The 14717-nt window shown below is 47.9% G+C and overlaps 1 protein-coding gene across 1 annotated transcript in view; it reads right to left on the bottom strand.

Annotated features, from left to right (window-relative positions):
* Positions 1-11119, bottom strand: part of PGBD5 (piggyBac transposable element derived 5) — a 105059-nt gene extending 93940 nt beyond the window's left edge. Inside the window, exon 1 of the mRNA XM_030812713.1 lies at positions 10757-11119. Coding sequence (XP_030668573.1) covers positions 10757-11087 — 331 coding nt within the window. The 5' untranslated portion in view covers positions 11088-11119. The remainder of the gene's footprint in view (positions 1-10756) is intronic.
* Between the last annotated feature and the right edge of the window lie 3598 nt (positions 11120-14717).

The raw sequence follows: 14717 nt of genomic DNA, 5'->3' as shown, positions 1-14717 counted from the left end.
AGTGAATGTCTACTCACAGAACCTCACGTCTTCATGTGATCCACACCCACAAACTCAGCAGTGGAATTCCTGGGAACACTTATTTAAGATGGCACTGGTGGAAGATGTCACCTTCCCCAAACGCATAAAGTGCTCAAATAAGCCAGGTGCAGTGGCTCATGCATGCAGTCTTAGCACTTTGGGAGGCAGAGGTGGAAGGATGGCTTGAGCCAGGAGTTTTAGACCAGCTTAGGCAACATAGTGAGACCTTGTCTTTACAAAAAATAAAAAAAATTAGGTGGGCATGGTGGCGCCTATCTGTAGTCTCTGCCGAGACTGCAGTCTTAGACTGGGGTGGGAGGACTGCTTGAACCCAGGAGTTCAAGGCTGCAGTGAGCTGTGATCACACCAGTACACTCCAGCCTGGGTGACAGAATGAGACCCTGTCTCAAAGAAAAAAAGTGCTCAAATAAGAAAGATGCCCACTAACCACTCTCCAGGTGATTCCACTTGTTGACAGTCTTTCCTCCCAGAAAAATCTCCCTGTATCCTGATCTTTTATATTCTCTTTGTAACCCTGTTTCTCAAACTTGAGAAAATAGATCTCTCCTTCTTCCCCCTCTGGTTACTCCTAAGGTGACAGATTCCATTTGCAGTTGCTTTTGCCAGGGAAGCTTGCTGGAGGCTTTGAAACACCAAAATTGAATTTAACTACTGGCTTCCTGTCTGCTGCCTGGCAGAGATGAGTGCAGTGACCACTTCCCACTGGGGCCTGTCATCTGCCCATGGGGTCTCTCTTCCCCCATGGGCAGGCAGATGACAGACCTCAGTGAGAACATCTGCTTACGTTGCACTGTTCAGAAACCAGGCAGCAGTCCCATCTCACTCCAAGAGGTGCAGCCATTGCCCAGAATACGAGGCAATGGGGGAAGACAGGTTTGCTATGCAATGATCATCTTTGGTTCAGAGCCCTTTGCAAGGGACTTGTTATAGTTGATCTGACCCACATAGGAAGAATCATATTAGAGCAATGAGTGTGGAACTCATTGCTCTAATATGATTCTTCCTAGTCCTCTAATCAAAGGAACCAGTCTACTCTTGAGCACTCTGTAGCTCCACTTCCTCATTTTAAAAATAGGGATAATGACAGTATTCACTTGACAGGATGGTTGTGAGGATTACATAAGTTAGAAAGTGCTTAGAAAAGCATCTGCATATAGTAAGTGATATATAAGCATTTGTTAAATGAATAAAGGGGTGCAAGCAGCTGGCTTCCCTGTAAATTCCTGCTAGATTCCTGCCTATCTTGGGTGTCTCTGGGCCACTAGGAAGTGAGCAGGTTGTAGAAGCCCAAGATTGTATTAAATTCCCCAGTAGCCATCAAGTTTGGTCTTCCATCCAGGACAGAAATCCTCATATTTCGTGGCATTGGTGCCTCCGGGGTAAGAAACTCACTCCTTCGTGGAGCTGCCCCATTAACTCTTCCACTATTCTGGATATTGGAAATGCTCAGCTTGTGAACATTTTTTACTGGCACCGAATCCCGTACCCATTTAAAAATCTACTTCTGCGTCCATCTATTCCTTTGTTCAATCATTCAAAAAAAACTAAGCACCTGCCACATTTTTACTATATACTGCGACCAGAATGTCCAAGGTCTCCACACATGATAAATAAATGAGCTTATGCAGGTGGCAATGAGTGCTAGGAGAGACCAGAGGGAAGACAGTGATTTTACATGGGTAAAGACAGTGACACTGGAACCAAGACCAGGCCAGCAGGCAAGGGCTGCCGTTCGAAAGTCAGGAAGAACGTTACAGGTAAGGGCCTGGCAGACAGACGATCACGTGGCCAGAGACGATGGTAGGACGCGTGCCACAAGGTGACAATAGAGAAGACCGGGGGGGCCTACAGACCTGGAGGCCACACTAAGGAATCTGGATTTCCCTTCGGTTTGGATGGGAAGTTACTGGAGGAGTTTAAGCAGAGAAGCGAGTATATGAACTTGTGTTTGTAAAACATCCCTTTTCCAGCACAGCCTGGGGAAAGTGAAACCAGGGCAGGGGCAGTCAACAAAGGGGGAGGCTGAGAATCCAAGCGGATGAAAGCCCCACCAGCCTGGCCAAGGGGTGATACTGTCTTGGCTAAAGTTGGCAGCAATGGCAATGATATAAGTGGAAGGCTTTGTAGTTCTAAACTTTTTCATGAAAGTAACTTCTTAAATATATGCGTAAATGTGGCCAGTTTTTCATTCTTTTGTAATAATTCTTCCTGCAACTCACAAATGAGGGGAAGGAAAGTTCTTTATACCCTGTGGGAGGATAGGCAAGCATTCCTTCTCCATAGTCAGATATTTCAGGGATTCCAGTATTCTTCCACCCCCAAGACCATGTTGTATTTCCTCTCACCAATAAAGGTCTTATCCCATTCCCTTCTGCTGTCATTTTCCCTCCTCCTTCCTTAAAGGAAGGACTCCAGCGCTTCTCCATGGATTCTGCCCTAAGTACTCATTTCTCAACATGCTTGGCAAATCCCCCTCCCTGTGGGATCCAGGGTTTGCTAAGTAAATCTACACCCATGACTGAACCTGGAGTTTGGATTCTAGCTATAGTTACTTGCAATAGTAATAATTATAGGTGTTAAATTTTAAGATATTTTCACTAAGAAAGTCTCAAGTAAGGAAGCTCAGTTTAGGGGCCAGTGCGACTGCCCACGGGCAAAACGGCATGCCTTCTCTCCCTTTTGCTCAAATGGCTCTCTTGTTTGAGACACTTTTCCTTCCTCTTCACCTGACTAGTTATTTGTTCTTCAAGGTGCAGCTCAGGGGCCACCTCCTCCAGAAATGCCGCCTCTTCTCCAGCCCAGCTGGAGGAAGTAAGGCACCTCTGGAATCCCATAGAAATCCATGTTTTCCCTGATCACAGCATTCACCAGAGACACTTATCTCTTTTCCTTCACTCTGTCTCTACTATTGGACCCCAGGGGACATGTCTAACTTATCGTTTTATCCCAGCAGGGCTCAATGTGCTGGCTGAATTAATATGAGGCACATCTCATCCATTGCTGGTGGGAGTGTAAATTGGAAAACTGCTTGGTAGCACTTCCTAAAGCAGTGGTTCTCAATACCTGGTGCTTTTGCCCCCCAAGAGACATTTGGCAATGTCTGGAGACATGTCTGTTTGCTACAACTGGGGAGGAGGGGTGCTAGTAACATTCAGTGGGTAGAGGCCTGGGATGCTGCTAAACATCCTGCAGTGCTCAGGACAGTCCCCAACCAACAAAGAATTATCTGGCCCAAGTTGAAAGACCTTGTACTAAGGGTAAATATACACTGAATCTATGGCCTAGCTATCCCACTCCTAGGTATATATGCCCAAGGAAGTGATGTATACAAACATCAAGAAAATATTTACAAGAACGTTTGTAGCAGCTTTTGGGTTTGGAAACAAACCAAGTCTACTGATAGGACACCAGGTAAATCAACTGTAGTATATCTGTACAGTGGCATACTACACAGCAATATAAAGATAGTACTGCTCTATGCGATATGGATGAATCTTACAGATAAAACAATTAAGTATTGGTGATGAACTCAGAATAATGGCTACCTCTGGGGACAGGGAGGTACTGATGGGGAAGGGGCAGGTAGGAATCTTCAGGATGCTAAGAATGTTTCTTTTCTTTTTTTTTTTTTTTTTGAGATGGGGTCTCACTCTGTCAGCTTGTACCACAGTCTGGAGTGCAGTGGTACAAACACAGCTCACTGCAGCCTCACCCACCTCAGCCTTGAGAGTAGCTGGGACTACAGGCATGCACCACCACACTTGGCTAATTTTTCAGAATATTTTTTAGGGAAGGCGGGCTCTCTCCGTGTTTCCCAAGCTGGTCTCGAACTCTTGGTCTCAAACAATTCTCCCACGTCAGCTTCCAAGTGGCTGAGATTACAGGCTAGGCATGAGCCACTGCATCTGAAACTAGGAGCATTCTTTACCTTGCTCTGGGTGGTAGTGACACAGGTATACCCATGTAAGAATGCACTGTGCTGTGCACGAATGTCTCACACAATCTATGTGTGCTACGACACACATAAGCTTCATTATATAAAGTAATCCGCTAGAACACTTAATCATTCCACTGTTGGTGGGAGTGTAAATTAGTGCAGCCACTGTGGAGAGAACTTTGGAGATTTCTCAAAGAACTGAGAGTTGAACAATTTGACCCAGCCATCCCATTATTGGGTATACACCCAAAGGAAAATAAATTGTTCTACCAAAAAGACACATGCACCCGTACGTTCATTACAGTGCTATTGACAATAGCAAAGACACAGAATCAACCCAGGTGCCCATCAATGGTGGACAAGATAAAGAAAATGTGGTGCACATACACCATGGAATACCACGCAGTTATAAAAAAGAAGGAAATCATTCCTCTGCAGTGACATGGATGCAGCTGGAGGCCATTATACTAAGTGAAGTAATGCAGGAATAGAAAACCAAACACTGCATGTTGTCACTTAGAAATGGGAGTTAAACATTGGGTACACATGGACATAAAGATGGCAAAAATAGATACTGGGGACTCCTAAAGGAGGGAGGGAGGGGAGCAAGGTGCGAAGAACTACCCATTAGGTACTCTGCTCACCACAGGGTGATGGGTTCAATCAGACTCCAAACCTCAGCATCACACAATATACCTTTATAACAAACCTGGACAGGTATCCCCTGAGTCTAAAATAAAAGGTGAAAAGTAAATACAAATTAAAACAAAATACTCCTCTAAGAGCCATCTTACTGGTGGGCATCACATACTGGTTTGCTGCCTTGTAAGCAGGATGTTCTAATGGACTCTCTGGGGTACTGCTGGCAGAGGCATAAAAAGGTACATTTCTGGAGGACTGTTTCACAACAGATACCAAAACCCTTTAAAATACGCAAAATCCTTACCTCAATATTGCTTTATCATTTGATGCTAAGCAGTAAATTGAGGATGTATATATAAGCTTAAGCTTCGGGCTAAGTGTGGTTGCTCACACCTGTAATCTCAGCACTTTGGGAGACCAAGGCAGGTGGATCACCTGAGGTAAGGAGTTCGAGACCAGCCTGGACAACATGGTGAAACCCCATCCCTACTAAAAATACAAAAATTAGCCAGGCGTGGTGGTGCATGCCTGTAATCCCAGCTACTCAGGAGGCTGAGGCAGGAGAACCACTTGAACCCAGGAGGCAAAGGTTGCAGTGCACCAAGATCATGCCATTGCACTCCAGCCCGGGCAAAACGAGCAAAACTCCATCTCAAAAACAAATAAACAAAAAAACAAACTTAAGCCTCAACAATGTTCACCACAGCACTAATTTAACAGCAAACAAAGGGGAGAGAGAAGTGGGGCAATCAACTCAATCCTAACTAAAGGGAACCCTAGAGTATTACAGATTCAATGAAAACATCTTTTTAAAATTTAAATGGAAAATGTTCACAATATATTAATAACAATTAAAAATCGGGTCCCTCAACAAAATGTAATGTAAGATATATGAAGCAAATATTCTGTATGTCAACTGTGGTTATCTCTGGGAAAAGGAAGATAATTTGATTTTTACAATTTTTGATGTGGTTTGGCTCTACGTCCCCACCCAAATCTCACCTTGAATTGTAATAATCCCCATGTGTCAAGGGCGGGGCCAGGTGGAGATAACTGAATCATGGGGGCAGTTCCCCCCATGTTGTTCTCGTGACAGTGAGTGAACCAAGGTCTGATGGCTTTATAAGCATCTGGCATTTCCCCTGCTGGGAAATTCTCTCTTTGCCTGCCGCCATCCATGTAAGATGTGACTTGCTCCTTCTTGCCTTCCACCACGATTGTGAGGCCTCCCTAGCCATGTGGAACTGTAAGTCCAATAAACCTCTTTCTTTTATAAATTGCCCAGTCTTGGATATGTCTTTATCGGCAGCATGAAAATGGAGTAACACAATTTTTATCCTTTTTCTTATTTATTTTCTAAAATGAATATATATAACTTGTAAATAAGAAAAAAATGTACAATCACAGTCTTTAAAAACAAAGGCGTGAGCAAGGTATAGTGAAATGCACCTTCAGTCCCAGCTACTCAGGAAGCTGAAGCAGGAGGATCACTTGGGCCCAGGAGTTTGAGTCCAGCCTGGGCACACAGTGAGACCGTGCCTCTAAAAAGAAGTCTACAAAGTGAGTTTTAGACTCTAAAACTGGGTTAGACCTCACCACCTGTTCCAGTGTATTCAAAGTCCCACCTCCTGAAAAACAGCTCTGAGTACTCATTAGGACAACCCGGGACAGCAAGGATTAAACAGGGAGCTAGAGAAAAATCCAGATTCTCCTCTTCTGGAAGGCAGCTACGCCAACCACTATACCACCAACACCCTGGCAAGATTCTACTCTTCTGTATCCTGGTTGTGGTATCGATTACACAAATCATGAGTTAAAACTCATAGAACTGTATCCGCTTCCCCCCAAAACTAAAAGTAATTCATGTATAACTATAAAAATAAATATTTTTTACTGAAAAAGGTTCTAGTAAAAGAAAAAAAAGGCACCACATTTCCTGAATTATAGAGTCTGACTAGTTAGATGGTGATCACTTCACCTGGTAATCTCACCACCCCCAGGAAAGTGGAGGCAGCAACTTCCTTCCCCAGTCACATGGCAGTGGCAACTTCTCGGCCACAGAGTCCTTGTGAAGACTGAGTTTGATAATAATGCATGAAAACGCAAGTGACAAATGAGAACTGAGGGTTAGCAGCAGCAGCTCCAGTTTCACCCCCTACGTGAACAGACTCCTGGGAAAAGAGCAAAACAGCTCTCCCAGGAAGCTCCCTTCTCTGAATTCTGTGCAGCCACTGCAAGATGACACACAGTCTTGCACTTGATTACTATGTAGCTTTGCCTAAGATTATCTTGCAGCTCACCAAGATTGAAAGTTCCTCCTGGAGCCACAGAATCCTGCACAGAGCTAAAGTTAGGAGCAGCTTCTTATACTTAACACCGTAGAAAGGGTTCCAGGTCTCTGAGTTCACAAACCCCTTTAGAGCCAAGGGTCTCAGTTTAACTCTGGTTTTGAGAGAAAGATTTTTCTTTTCTTTTTGTTAAAAAGGCTTTAAACCAACAACAAACTGTAAAGATAAAACATTCAACAATGTTAATTTCCAATGCTATATGTTTCTCTCCAGCTGCTCAAGGTCATACCTCCCCACTGAATGATTAGAGGGTTGCTGATATGGTAAATGGGGGGAAAACACACACATACACACGCACATATATATATTTTCTCTCTCTCTCTCTCTTTCTCTCTTCTATGAAGTCTAACCTCTAATAGAAAGAGTGAACAGCTCAGATCCCGGCCAGCCATGACAAAGGACTGACAAACCAAACAGACGGGAGCCCTTGAGCATCTGCGAAATCTGTCTGTTCCTCTGCCTCCTCCGAGAAACGAATCACAAGACTGCTCAGAATAAGAAACCAAAAGGGCAGAGGCTCAAAAAGCAGCCGGGCCTGAATTTCATTCTGTTTCCAAAGAGTGAGCTCACATGCTGTGTTGGTTATTTGCACAGAGGGCAGGCAGGCTGACAGCTTGAGGGGGCTATTTTAGGGGGATATATGCTGCAAGTCTGGTTAAGAGAGGGTCCTAGGCTCTGCACTCCCAGTAGGCGTTTCAGCTCCCAGGCAGATCATGCATCTCCACAGGGGTAAGAGCCCAATAGCTAGCCCTGCAAGCACGGCGTGTGCACTGAAGTCATCCCGAGGGGATCCACACCTCAATGCACAGTCAGAACCTAGAGGGAGGTGAGAGAAGAGACAGAGGAGTGGGCAAGGGCCCTCTCCACCCATAACTACCGGCCGCACTTCCGGAGTGGCTGATCTAGGAAGCTAAATACGCTGAAAAACAGAAGGAAAGGGCTGGGAAGACAAAAACAACCTGAAGAATGGCTAAGATTTCCAACCTTAACTACAAAAATGTTGCTTTTAGGGCTGGTACAGGACCTAACACTGCTCCCTTCCCTGCCCCCCCAAAATGGGCACCAAGTATCTCCCTACTGTGTGCCCTCCCTTATGGTGGGGGTGGGGGGATGTGGCAGCTCCGACCACAACTCACAATGGTCCCCAGTGTCTACCTCCCTCATGCACAGCGACTCTGCAAAGGTTTCTAAGTCATCAGAGTTATCTCTTTCTGATTTAAAAAAAACCCAAAAACCTAGCACAAGCAATACACATTTGCATACAATACCCAGTTACATACACACATTTGCATACCCGCACATTTCCATAAAATACACATTTATGTATATACACATATACCTGTTTTTACAGTAGGAGCAAGGCAGGAGGCCTCTATCAAATCTCGAATTCTGTGCTTTCCTCATCTGATTCCAGCAGCAAGAGCAATTTGAATTATAAATTTTCCATTATAAAGCCTGATTAGAGATCAAAATGCCACCTGCTTACTTTCCTCCCCACCCCACTCTACCCACGCAGTGAGATTTGTTAATAAACAGGGGAACAAAGATGGAAGAGAGATCCAGGCTGCATTCTTTGCAAGTGGGGAGCGCACGCTTCTCAGAGCGTTTTAGATACTGTGCTCTGGTAAACCCTAGCAGGCTGATCCTCTTTGCTCTCTGAGTGGCCAGGTTGCAGCTCTCAGCCTCTTAATAAACACATCCATCTCCCTCCACACTGGTAGGCGCAAGGATTTTCTCTGACCAAACCCACACTTCTGCATCTATTTTCAGCCCCCATAAATCATATTCCATTGTTTTGGGGAAATTGAATTCAAGTTTAACAAGCCATCAACCTCATCCCTCCATTCCCCACCACTCCAAATTTCCCTCAGGGAGAAATTTGCAAAGAGGAATTTCTAAATCAGATGTGGAGTTAAAAGGCAAGCTCCCACACAGGGCAGAAAAACAAAACTGGGTAAAAATACCGGCAATAACCACTAATGTCTTTGGTTAAAGGACCTGATTCTTCCGTCCAGGTGTGAACTCAGTGGGCATCTGCAGGAAGCAGAATTTGAACCTAACGCTAAATGACACACGATCCTGCTCTTCATGACCGTAAGTGCTGCGGTGGCTGGATTAAATGGCTCTGCTGCAGAATTTCTCCCATTTCAAGGTTACTAAGAAATACAAGATGGATTTAAAATTTATTTCAGTGTGCTCACCCTTCTCACATCAACACATTCAGGATTCTTATTCATAACTAGGCTTGACCTAGCACAAGTTCTCTATTTCGCCCTGAGACACGCAGAGACTTGCTGTGCAGTCCCAGGTGGACCTGGATCTCAAATGTTCCAGGATCGAAATTAGATCACAGATGCTCACGGCATAAAGTCTGCCAAACCAGGTCTGTGGACTAGTACAATTCTTAAAGAGCCAATACGGAAAACAGCTGTCTAGGGCCAGGAGACCTTAATGACATCCTGGAAAATATAGGACAGTATAAAAGGACTATACAGACACAATGATTTTGAAAATTCCCAAGCTCTTAACTACAGCCCACACGCACATGCTTTAAAATGTACCCACCCCCAAAGCAGTGCACAGCTAACTGTGACTTTGCAAGCCCAGCTTTAGCTCCGCGCATCCACACCGCAGCCTGCCAGAGGTCTGCAGACCACTCCCTACTGAGAGTCCAGCTAACCCTGCCGGCCTCCCAGCAGGCTGCAGCATGATGCCCAGATCCAAGTCCAGCCACCAGCTGGAGGTCCCTTGGGCCTGCCTTCCCATGTGCCGTGTTCCTGACCGGTTGAACAATAATCAGAGAAGGCCACAGGAAAAGCCGCATCATGCCCACCGCGGCCACTCCCTGGCCCTCATCAACACCGGTTGCGCGCACTACGGAAGAACACAGCATGCAGGAGCACGGGCCTGCTACAGAAGGCCGTGGAACAAGAAATACCAGCATGAGAGGGCGGCTGGTCTGCAGCTTTCAAAGAAGGCAGAGGCTGCGGAGCTTCTGCAGGGAAGTGGTGATATTTCAACAGCCAACTCCCACAAAAACAGGCAGGGAAAAGGAGTGGGGCAGCCGCAGCTGCCAGCACCCCAGCCACCTTCTCCAGGTATTCGGGGCTTGTCTGTGACCACAGTGGTAAGCAGGACACACCTGAAAGTACCTTCTGGCGGAAAAGCAAGCACCTTAACGCTGCCCAGTCGGTCCCTCCACTCCTCCCAATTCTTAACAAGAGATCTGGAATGGCGCGGACAAGGAAAGTTTCTCAGATTAAGGAGAAAACTAAGCCGAGTCAAGACGCCGCGGGTGGCCTCTCCCTCAACTCTCACTGGGCCAACTCCTACCTGCCTCGTTCCCGTCACCTGCTGTAAGGCTCGCTCTTGGGCTGTCAGTGAAAAAACGACTCCCCCTGCCTCCACCAGCCACGCCGGGCTTTCAGAAAAGTCCCCTCAACTAGGAAAGCCTAACTTCAATCCACCCCTAAAGTCCGACCCACAGGTGTGACAGGCTTCCCGTGCAGGGGCTGGGGTGCTCCCAGGAAGTGAAGGAAAAGGTCCCCGACGACCTTGTCACTGGAAAAGTGCTGGCCACGGCCTCCGCCTCACCCCCTCCACTCACGGGTTCGGAACCCCCAGGAGCAGTCAGACCGATCCCCGCTCCTGCAGCCTCATCTGTTTCCGGAGAGACACCCACAAGCCAGCCCACGGAGAGTCTGGACTCGCCCGCCCCAGCACCCACGCCTCACCCGCGCCCAGTTCCAGCGCCGCCCCCGACACCCACCCGCGGGCCGCCCCTTACCGCCGGTGTCCTCGAAGCGCGGGGGCGGACGGTCGCGCAGCGCGGCGCTCCAGCCCGCGCCGGCCTCGTCCTCCTCCGGCTCCTGAGCGTCCGGGGCACGGGGCGGTGGCGGGGCGGCCCCTGGGGGTCCCGGTGGCTCGCGCTCGTCGTCCGAGGAGGCGGCCGAGGAGGAGCGCGAGGCGGCCGAGGTGCTGTAGAAGGGGTTCCCGCCGCTGTCCGGGCCAGACTCGCCGAACACGTCGTCCGAGATGTGCAGGCTCTCGTAGCGCGCGCGGGCAGCCTCGAGCAGCGCCGGCGCCCTCCTCCGCGCGCCCCCGCCGCCCTCGGCCATGGCCCCGGCCGCCGCCCGCGCGCCCGCCCCCCACAGTGCCTCCCAGCCGCACGCGCCGGGCCCTGGGCCCGCGCCGCGGCCCGCCGCCCCCCACCAGCGCAGCCCGCAGCACAGCGCCCGCCGCCCCGTGCCCGGCCGGCCCGCCGTCTTGGCCGCCTCGGGCCCAGCGCCCGGGGAAGCGCCCTCGGAGCTCGGGCGCCGCAGTCTGCGGGCCGCGGCGGGAGGCGAGCCGCGCGCGGGGCTGGCAAGGGCGACCCAGCGCGGGCGGGACGCAGAGGCTGCGGCCGAGACCAGGCGCCGCCGCCGCCACCGCCGCCGCTGCGTCTCCTCGGCGCCCGCCGCGTCCCTGCGCGCCCTCTCCGCGGCCTCCGGCTCTCGGCTGCCGACCTTCCCGGGCGCGAGCTGCCAGAGGCGGGCCCTGCCTCCTCGCACCTCCCGCCCGCCGGCCAATGGGGAGCCCAGCCCGGACGGCCGCGGGGGAGCTGGGCGGGCCCGGCGCGGGGAACGCCCCCACCTTCCTCAGCGGGGCGGGGCGGGGCGGGGCGCGCGGCCGGGGCTGGCGGGAAGGGGGAGGGCCGCCGGCGGCAGTGCCGGTCTCCTCCTACAGGGACGCGCGGCCCGGGACCGCCACGCGCAGCGTGGGGTGGGAAGGGCGGGACTGGGGGACAGGAGGGGAGGGCGCCCCGGATGCTTCTAGCGGTCCGGGTCCGCGGACGGAGCGCGGACCCACCCCGCTCACGGTCCCCTTCCGCAGTCCGCGTGCGGCTCCAGGGAGCTGTCCGCCCCGGTGGTTCTGAACCAGGCGCCGCCGAAACGCTCCAGGTAGGCGGAGGGCCCGAGGTCACCACTCCCGCGGCGGCTTCTGCTGCCGAGGCTTCCTGGGGGTCACTGCCAGCTGCGCCGCATGCTCCCATAAATACAGGGGCTGTCCAGCTTCTGGGAATCTCGCTCTGATTAGGAGCCCGCCTCGCCGGTCCACTGCTGGTCGCCGGTCAGATGCTAACTCCGTCTCGCTTCAGTATCCCTGTAATTTAAGGGTGCCAGCACTGGAGTTAAGTAGCTAGTCATTCCTCGTCATCGTTGACGTGTGGCATCTTTTGAACTCAAAATATCCATTACTTCCAAATATTAATTACTCTCACACCTCTATTTTAACATCTCCTTCACACACACACTTGAAACACTCATCTAGTAAAATATTGCATGATCACCCATGCTTCAGTGCTCTCATAAACAATAGCACAGAAAGGTTGCATCCGCCCCTCTTCCTTGGGCAGGAATGTGTGGTGGTCATCCTGTTAATGGCGTTACACGTAACGGAGATTGCCTTGTCTTCTTGCTCCCCTCCTCCTCCTTCGAATAATGCAATAAGTCACACTAATGGTAAATGGGCCATAAAGTCACTTTCACTCTGAAATAAAATAAATCCTCAGAGATGTGAAGGGCTTACAAATCCTACTGGGCATTAACTAAATTGTAGTTACGTGAAACAGAAAGGCATGTTGCAATTTCTATGAATGCATAAAGGATGAAGGACCATTTTGCCGCCAAGTGGGGTCAGTTCTAGTGTGGAGCAGGAACCTTCACTCATGCCCTCCTCTCCCCAGCCCCTGTGGTTCCTCCTTCCACATCAGGGGCTCTGCACAGGCATGGGTTCATGATCATCACTAACAGACAATATATCAAAAGGAAAAGATTCATGGAACATTCCTTGCTATGTGGATTGGCTGAAAAATGAGGAAGTGCTGGCAAAGCGTTTTTACTCCCTTGGAAGAATTATGCCACAGAAAATATCTGGTTTCCAACATACCTATATACTGTGCTAACCAGCTGAAAGATGTTGAAGAGGGTACAGGTAATCTGACTTATCAAAAAGGGTGATAGTAAAGCATAGGTTGAAGATGCAAGAAGAAGAATAAGACTCCATAGCTCAAGTTCAAATTCTGCAATTAGGAATTGTGTGAGGCTCCTGCAAGATTTCATGTTATCTATTTAAAATAGTTGAATGGAAAAAAATAATTGAATGGAATTCAGAGAGTTAAAATCTGTAAGAAAGAGTTCCTTCTTTTCTTCTCCAGCTAGCCAATAAAAAAGTCAACAGCTAAGGTATGTGTTTTAAAAACAATGAATTGCTTTGCTACCCATAAGGAACCAAGGAACAAAACAACAGCAGTGACAAGGATGGACAGAGTCTTCCAGTGTCCCTAATTTGCATTTGTATGGTGCTAATCCCCAGGAAACCTTGGGGCCTTGTGCTTCCTAGGCTCACAAATGCTTGTAGCTCACACCGCATGCAACACTGAGGAGAGGATTATATGGACACAAAAGAAACACTGAGAAATCACATTGTTACTTCAAAGCTTGTCCAATAAAAATTAGATGAATATTTCAACTTAGAGTGAAGTATTTTATAGCACTTACATTTGTTTAAGCCAATGTTTCCAAACAAGAAAAGTAAAAACATTCCAACCTTTGAAAACCGGTGACTGCTTCTCAATGTGGTAAGAGAAGGAGTGAGGGGATAAAACAATTGGAAAACAAAAAACTTTCTCCTCTGGCTGGCATCCTCCTATTTGGTAATGACCATTATGATTCTACCTCATTAACTTTTATTAGTAACATCATTTCTGAGAGTAATTATAGAATCAATATCACACTGAGATCTTTTAACTTTGAGTCATTTGAAAACATCTTCCAAATAATTTAATTATAAAATATAATTAAATAATTTTAGATTAATATTGAGCTTTTGGCTTTATGGTTTTCCCAAACAGCTCAAGGTAGTAAAAAGCAATTCATTTGTGTAGTAGATTCCTTAGGTTTTGTTAAACCAATGGTTCATGCTTTTATGTAACTAGGGCTAATCACCATATTTCATTAAGTCTAAACCTCCTTTCACAGTACACTGAACCATTGTTTTATGTATCACTAAAAAAGAAAAAAGTGCTGCCATAGGAAACTATGATACAATGGTTTCTTTTCTGTTCTAATTATAATTTAAACGTATTGAAAAAGCTATTCGATCATAATTTTTGGACAGATTTTTATTATGTATCACTCTATTGCATGCATACAGATAAAATATAAATTAATTGGTTAAAGTTTTCCGAATTTCACATTCAGAAAGGCCCTTTGTTTACTTTCTAACTCAGAGCTGTCAATGCCCAGGTTTTCTCCACAATATGTGCCTCCAAGTCACTCAGAGCATTTGGTATGCTGCATTTCTTATACAAGTGCTCCTAACTCATCCAAGCTACTGGCCTCCCATTCTATGTTTCCCCCAAGCAGGAGCATGCTAGCTGTGGTCAGTCAGCACTGAGGAGGCAGATGACAGAGCTGAGAGAGAAGTGGTAGCAGATGAAATCAAAGAGGAAGCTGGGTGGGTGTTAAATCTTGCAAGATTTTGGATTTTATTTGAAGTGATATGGGGAGCCACTGGAGAGCATAGAGCAGAGTAATAAGATCTTGATGCTGATGTTTTGTTTGTTTTGTTTTGTTTTGTTTTGTTTTACCTAATCCAAGGTTTTCATACAATAACTAGATTCAATTTCCTTCTTCCAGTGGTTCTCAGAAGGCCTGTGGCCTGGCACACCAAGGGGTATATGAAGTCAGGCATGTCCTAGGAACAGC

Source organism: Nomascus leucogenys, chromosome 5 (assembly GCF_006542625.1).
Source record: "Nomascus leucogenys isolate Asia chromosome 5, Asia_NLE_v1, whole genome shotgun sequence".
NCBI lineage: Eukaryota > Metazoa > Chordata > Mammalia > Primates > Hylobatidae > Nomascus > Nomascus leucogenys.
Note: the sequence above shows the minus strand (reverse complement) of the source record. Positions and strands in the feature narration are given on the sequence as shown.